Genomic DNA, 7,399 nt, shown 5'->3' on the forward strand with positions numbered 1-7,399 from the left:
GAATATAACTCAAGGTCTCAGTCTGCTCAGTGGCACAAGGCAGGAGTCACACTTCCAATAACCGTTTAAGATGTTCCACTGTGACCACACTCAACCTGCTCAGACTCAAACTCATCTTCTAACACAAATATATTCTGTTTCTTCAGCACCCATTAACAATAACACCCGGGAGTCATCTTTCATAATTTTATTCTCAATTTCCCATTAACTGAATCCTATAAATACACTTCTCTGATGATGCTTCTCTCATTAGTACCCTTTCCTACCACGACCACCACCTTACTTCAGACTTCAAGATGTTTATAATCTCTTTGAAACAGGCTACTGCATCTTTTGCTCCACTGCCCCATCCATTAGTCCATCCCACTCTTTGCTGTCAGAAATCTCTGTCAACACCTTAGACAATCATTTCACAATTTCAACCAAAAGTCATCAGCCAAGATGAACTTCCTGAGTCCAAGACACTAGGTATCCCACCCACTTGCCTTTCCCACACCAACCTCCTACTACCACCCAGGCACACTCCTGGTGCAGCCATAGAGATCCACTGGCCAGGCCTTTGAAAAGGCAAGGAAGGAATTTTCTCAGAGGCAAACCTGTCTACTCTAAGGCAGGAATTGTGGTTAACACAATATGTCAGAACTGGTCAGGAATATCAACTCAAGCTCTATACAATAAGGAGAGTTTACCTTGGACATCAAGAGATATCCACTCCCTGATTAAAAAAAAAATTCCAAAGCACATCAGTGAAATATAGGCAGAAACACAGAAAAAGAGCTGAAATAATTTAGGATGTGTGGACTGGCAAAAAGAGGCTCCAAACTCTCGTATTAGAAACTAGGGAGAAGAGGGGGCGCCTGGGTGGCGCAGTCGGTTAAGCGTCCGACTTCAGCCAGGTCACGATCTCGCAGTCCGGGAGTTCGAGCCCCGCGTCGGGCTCTGGGCTGATGGCTCAGAGCCTGGAGCCTGTTTCCAATTCTGTGTCTCCCTCTCTCTCTGCCCCTCCCCCGTTCATGCTCTGTCTCTCTCTGTCCCAAAAATAAATAAAAACGTTGAAAAAAAAATTTAAAAAAAAGAAACTAGGGAGAAGAGAATCAAAATGACTGTGAGCAATCCAGGAAGCTCTACTAGAAAGGTGGAGGAGCAAGTTCAAAAGAGGTAAAATTTGGGAGGAAAGAGAGACCATGTGTAAACAGAGCTTTTCTGCTACTAGCAACAATGAGCCTTCTTATCCTTAGAACTCAATAGTATTCATCATGGTCTGATTTCACCAGCATGAATTTTGAAAGACAGCAAAGGGGGGTGAAGAAGCAGTCTATTCTCAAGGGCTTGAGTTGAGCTGGGAGCTCTGGAGTCACACAACAATAGCTACCTGATGATGCAGTGATGAGGTCACAACTGGGGCTTTCCCTCCCCCACCCCCTAGCTTCCTCAGAGCTGAACAGAGGAGCCAGAGGGAAAATCCACCTTCTCAAGCACAGAAATACCACCCACCTCACTCGACTACTTGTCAAGTTCACTACCAATACAAAAGGGTGAGTTGCATTTGGACAACTGGAAATGCCCCGTCTTTTTTCTCTCCTTTCCTGAGAATGACCTACGGCATCCCATGCATTGAACAGGGTTAAGACAATGGCTATTTTTGAATGAAATCCTCCTCTCATTTTTGGTAACAAGAAAGGGGGTAGCTTTATCCCCTTTGAAAGAGATATTCTTAACAAATTTGGAGTTTAATTTAATGATCCATTTCTCCAGAGAGCTATACTGATTTTAAAACTAAATTAGATAAAAGTTTACTTTATATTCTTAAAGAAAACCAAAGGTGTACCAGTTAGATACAACTTGCAAGTATTTTCAGGGACTGAAAAGCCGTGTTCATACCTAGAAGTAAAACCATCCATAGAAGAAGACCTAGCTCAGGCCAAAACTTAACAGAGGGAGAAAAAAAAAATTCTTCCTTAAAATCATATTTTGTGGCTCTCACATTCATGTTTTCAGAAGAATTAGAATTTCCAAGCTCATCTCCCCCTCTCCTGATTTCTTCCCTTCCTGTATTCATGGGGAGGAGGAGTCCCATAGTGGCCCATGGGAGTTCAGCCATGGTAGAAATTGAATTGTCTTCCCATCCCAAGTTCTCAAGTGAAGAAATCAAGGCTTTGAGGTCTTAGGCAGGACACAGGATTGAAAGAAGTGTCCTGAGTCCCTAGACCCACTATTATATCTTCTTGTTCCATCTCCAGATGGAGGTGGCCCTAAAGGAGTTCTTTAAAACCCTTGTTATGCCATGAATGCCTTTAGCAGTCTAACCAAACTTATGACTTCAGAATAGTACATTTAGATGAATTAAAACACAGGGTGTTACAAAAGATAGCAATTAAATTGATAAATATATGATTAAATATGATTTTATCATGGGTGAGGGGTGGTTCCAGGATGCTAGGTTGAGAACTCCTATTGGGAGATTTGGAATGGAGGCAAGAGTAAGTGAACAAAAAGCAGAGTAAAGGTGGAGAGACCAAGAAATATCATACACTCCAAGGACAAGAGGACAGCCTTTCAATAAGAATTTGGTCTAGAGCTGGGACGCCTGGGTGGCTAAGTCGGTTAAGCGTCCGACTTCGGCTCAGGTCATGATCTCGCGGTCTGTGAGTTCGAGCCCCGCGTCGGGCTCTGTGCTGCCAGCTCAGAGCCTGGAGCCTGTTTCAGATTCTTTGTCTCCCTCTCTCTGACCCTCCCCCATTCATGCTCTGTCTCTCTCTGTCTCAAAAATAAATAAACATTAAAAAAAAATTTAAAGAATTTGGTCTAGAGCCCAAACCACCCTGGGAAAGTTTTCATAAGAGCAAGGATGGGAAGGAGATATGAGTGGGAAGGCGTTGCTGGTCCTCTCCTACCTTGCTGTATGGTCTCCCACATACCACCTGTTGCATATTTCTTTACAGGGCCCAGAAAATCAAAAAAAGAATGTCGAGTGATGATAAAAATAAATCTAGTGACCCCAAGAATGAGCCCAAGAACTGTGATCCCAGATGTGAACAAAAGTGTGAGGCCAAATGCCAACCCAGCTGTTTAAAGAAGCTTCTGCAACGGTGCTCTGAGAAGTGTCCACGGGAGAAGTGCCCACCACCACCAAAGTGCCCACCATGCCCCTCGCTGTGCCCCCCACCGTGCCCTCCTCCATGCCCAGCTCCCTCCCCTCCCAAGCCCTGTGCCAAGCCCTGTCCTCCTAAATGCTCACCACCCTGCCCACCCCCAGAGTGAGGCACCAAGGGTACCACTCAGCCCACTACCTCCAACATCTCCACCATGTTCACCATCTTGGTGCTGAAACCTGAAGCCATGAACTGACAAGTAAACATATTCCTCTGCTGTGCAAAGCTTTCTTCTCCTGTGTTTTTTTTTCTTTCTCTTTTTTTAGTTTTTCGTTTGTTGTTTTCTAGCACTAAACCACCAAGACACAATCCCTCACTCTAGAGGGAGGCTAGAGCCCTTACTCTACAATCAACGACTTTTGAAAATGGCTTCCCCTCTGGCCCCACCTGCTGCATAGAGGAATATGGCATCTCTTGAGGGGCACATCCAGAGACTGCAGCCTGAGATAGCTGTAAATATGGCTGTTACAGTGGTTCGCCTCAGGAGCCCAAGTACTCATGACAGAGGAAGTGGGCATGAGGGGGAAAGAGGAGTGGTACATTGAGGAAAGGTCCAGAAAGGCTCAGGAAAAATTCTACCCTCCGCTATTAATCCTACTGCATAATGCTTGGGCAGAACATTCTGAAAACAGGCTGAGTGGGCTTAAACTCTAGCTCTGCTCTGATCTTTGGTTTCCTTCTCTCTGTAAAAGGAGTGCTGATGCTAGCAGTAAGCTTACAGGGTTGTCATGAGGCTTAGGGGGCGAACATGTGCCCAAGCACCTGATTTAATGGAACACAGCCAGCACTCCGAGAGGGGAGCACATGGCACCTTCCCGTGTCTCATATGTCACACCTGAACATAATTGCCCTGTCCCTTTTTTCCTTATTAGGCTGTAAGTCTCCTGAGGCAATAGTTGCTAAATTATACCTGTAAGCAGATAGGTACTCTTTTAAAAATTAAAAAAAAAAACTGGAGTTGTGGACTACACTAATGTCAGCTGGCTGGTTTGGATACTGAACCATAGTTTTGTAACATGACGCCATGGAGAGAATTCCGGTGAAAGATGCTCTATTTGGGCAACAACCTGTGAATCTATAAAATTTCAAAAGGAAAACTTCAGCACACACAAAAAAGGATAAATCTGGAAGGACCTCAATTAGGAATGAACAGGAAAAATATTTACAGTTGTAAAGTGGGGATTACTTACAAGTGGCTAGGGAAGTCCACATCAACATTGTTTAATTCACAAAAGGGAATATATTGGCTTATATTCCTGGGAAGGGTATTAGGATGGAGAAGAGGCATAGAATTAGAACTATAGGAACTGGGATGTCAGGGCCTGGGAGTGTGGTCACCATTTCAAGCTCCCTCATCTCCACCAGCCTCTACTCATCTTCAGGGTGGGTCTGCTCCTCTCCTCAGACCCCCCTCCATGTGGTAAGGTCCTTGGCCAGGTGCAGACCCAGCTTGTTGACAAGTTGGGCATGAGATGCTGCTATTACTTCCAGAAGAGAAACCTGATTGCCCAGAAGTGCTTAAGCCTGCCTCTGTGACCAAGTTTGTCATTACAACCCACAAAAGTCAAGTGGAAGTAGGTTTAGGATTCTCTGCTATCACAGTAAGAAATCTGGGCTGGTTGCCCATGGAATCATGGCATATAAACAGCTTCATATCCTTCTGAGTCTGGAAGCTGGTTCAGAACCACAAAGGTACAGTAAGTACAAATAGTCCAAAATGTGCCCAAGACACCTGGGATCCTGATCAGACCAAGTCATATAATGAGCTAGTTGCAGAAGCAGACTTTTAGAATATGAGAGCTAGACAAGGCTGTAGGCATGCAACTCCTCATTTTCTGGATGTGAAGAGTCCTTTGGGTCTCAGAGTCCTTGCAGAGAGGTACTTCCTGGACACTAGGAGCCTCTGGAAGCCTAGTTTAGGGCATTAGGGGACATATGGTCAACTGTTGATAATAGATGGACAACTCTTAAACCTCAGTAGAAATCACAAAGGAGGGAGGAAATAGCACTATAAGGTGACAGTCTTTTCCATCTATTTAATGGTCACTTTTAAACAATATATGAGAATCCCAGTGCTAAAGAGTGTGCCACAGTTGGAGAAAGCATAAATAGACAAAACTCCTTTTAAAAAAGAATTTGAGGAATATAGAAACATATATCAAAAGCATAAAATCCTTGAACCCAATTGTTATTCCATGTCTTAGAAAGAAAAATAATTCCAAAACGGAAAAAAAAAGCTATGTATGTATGTCAGATTATCACAGTGTGACTTAGAAACAATTTAAATATCTAACAGGAATTTGATTAAATGCATTTATATCTATTTACTTGATGAAACATTATGCAATTATTAAAATGTGCTAAGGGGGAAAGAGCAAGGCCCCAGTTGGAGGTATAGGATAAAAGCAATTATATTTAACCAAAAACTTATAATAATAATAATAATTATAATAGAAGAAAATTTGTCAACATTCTTAGTTATTTTAGGACAATGGAGTTGTAACCTGTGGAGTATTTTTATTTTCACTAGCCTTTGTATTTTCATTAGTAAGCTTTTATTTCTCATGTAGTGGGAAAAAAATTATATAATCAGGAATACTTCAGAAACCCCCCAAATCTTTATTTGCTTAATGAACAAAAACAAAAACAAAAAAAAGGAAAAGAAGGAAGAACATCTTCCTACACCTGAGTGCACAACATGCAGAAGGCATCCCACTTTGTGTGCCTTCCTTTCAGGGATATGGTCTTGGTCTCAGATGTCCCATGGCCCTATGGCAGTGTGGGTCAGGGGTTGGTGCTCTCCCCGGTTGCTTTGAGGACTCTGGGCACAGACTGGGTGGAGGCCATCTCTGAGAACATGAAACCATCCATTTGCCACTTTAATTCTCTTTTCTCCCATGTAAATGAATCCAAAGATATACATCTCCTAATGGCTACTTTCCCAGCAAAAAGCTGGATCAAAGGCAATGCCAGAAAAGATGGCTAGAACGTGATGAGTGTGCTACCTCCCTGCAGAATGCCATAATTACTGCCAGCCCCAGCGGCAGTCACCAGGGCCCTGCCCCAAATGGTAGAGGGTTGTATAAATAAATAAGCGACACTTGAAGAAGAGTGGCATCACGAGAATCTGTGCAGTGCCAGGCTTGATGGCTCACAGATAATGTGACTGGGCAGGACCAAGCCCTCTCCTTTCATGGAAAAACAATAAGAGAAGACTCTACCACAGGCCCTCTTGCATCGTGGTTTCTCAAGAAACCATACAGCTGGCCTTGCAAAAGGACTTGTAAGTCCTCCCAGACCAAGCCAGCTGGGGGTGGCACTGTGAGCTGGGCCAGTACTATATGAAAGGGCTGGCACACAATCACAAGGATGTCTTGCTTTGAAGCTGTGAAGCTGGAAGACAACTTAGAGTTCACTTTCATGCGTCCCTCACATGCAAATGTCAGCTGTAGAGATGGCAACAAGGAACCAGTTACTGAACCTGTCCTAACTGCCCCTCTTGCTTCCACATGACCAAATACTCCAGCCAGGGATATGAGCACAAGCACATCCTGGGAGGCTTTATTGACAATAACGAGCTATAACCACTTCTGTGCCACAGCTTTTGATGCTCAGCAAAGAAACAGATTGGTAAATACAGTAAGTCAATTGCCAAACACATAAAGATGCTAAAATGCAAACTGATCATAAAACTCAAATCAGGGTATTTTCAGCTGTACCTGGTGCATGAAACCTCATCTGCAGAGCTCCATGCTCTCTCCCAGGCTGGGAAGAAATGCTGCTCAGACTGAGGGTTTATGCTCTTTCCAACAGAAACGCTCACATTGTCTCTCACCTATACCACCCAGAACCTCCTACTGGCTTGTGAGGTTCCAAGTTCACCTTCTAGTCCTGCCTCCAGTGGAAGGCAGCTAAGGTAGACTGGCTAAAATCCCAATCTAAACATGTCACTCCCTTGTACAAAATCCTTAAAATGCTCCTTTTTGCCTAAATAACAGCTCGGATAACTTGACCAGTCATGGGAAACTCTTCTGGAGCTGGCCCCCACCTCCTTGTCTGGCTTTACCTTGCCACTTCTCTCTCCTTCTAGAGCTGTGCAGCCCAGCAACAGGTAACCCCTGGCACTTCTGGCACAGCAGAGAGTTTCTGGCTTGCATGACTTTACACTTGTCTGTCCTCTACCATTCTTCTCCTTCCATCAAGTCCTCCTCTGAGGACTGGGCTGGGCTGGTTTTCATCTCCATCAG

The 7,399-nt window shown here is 44.0% G+C and overlaps 1 protein-coding gene across 1 annotated transcript; it reads left to right on the forward strand.

Annotated features, from left to right (window-relative positions):
• Positions 1 to 1,379: 1,379 nt before the first annotated feature.
• LELP1 (late cornified envelope like proline rich 1) lies at positions 1,380 to 3,377 on the forward strand. The gene is made up of 2 exons (XM_006935171.4): positions 1,380 to 1,535; positions 2,943 to 3,377. The coding sequence occupies exons 1-2, from the start codon at positions 1,387 to 1,389 to the stop codon at positions 3,259 to 3,261; spliced, it is 468 nt and encodes a 155-aa protein (XP_006935233.2). The 5' UTR covers positions 1,380 to 1,386; the 3' UTR covers positions 3,262 to 3,377.
• Positions 3,378 to 7,399: the final 4,022 nt, after the last annotated feature.

Source organism: Felis catus, chromosome C1, assembly GCF_018350175.1.
Source record: "Felis catus isolate Fca126 chromosome C1, F.catus_Fca126_mat1.0, whole genome shotgun sequence".
In the NCBI taxonomy this organism is placed as follows: domain Eukaryota; kingdom Metazoa; phylum Chordata; class Mammalia; order Carnivora; family Felidae; genus Felis; species Felis catus.

Excerpts from the sequence above, each read along its gene's own strand:
- LELP1 (XM_006935171.4), top strand. The coding sequence starts at position 1,387 with ATGAGGTCACAACTGGGGCTTTCCCTCCCCCACCCCCTAGCTTCCTCA. Across the intron at positions 1,536-2,942 it reads TTCACTACCAATACAAAAGG|GGCCCAGAAAATCAAAAAAA; the intron begins GTGAGTTGCATT and ends ATTTCTTTACAG.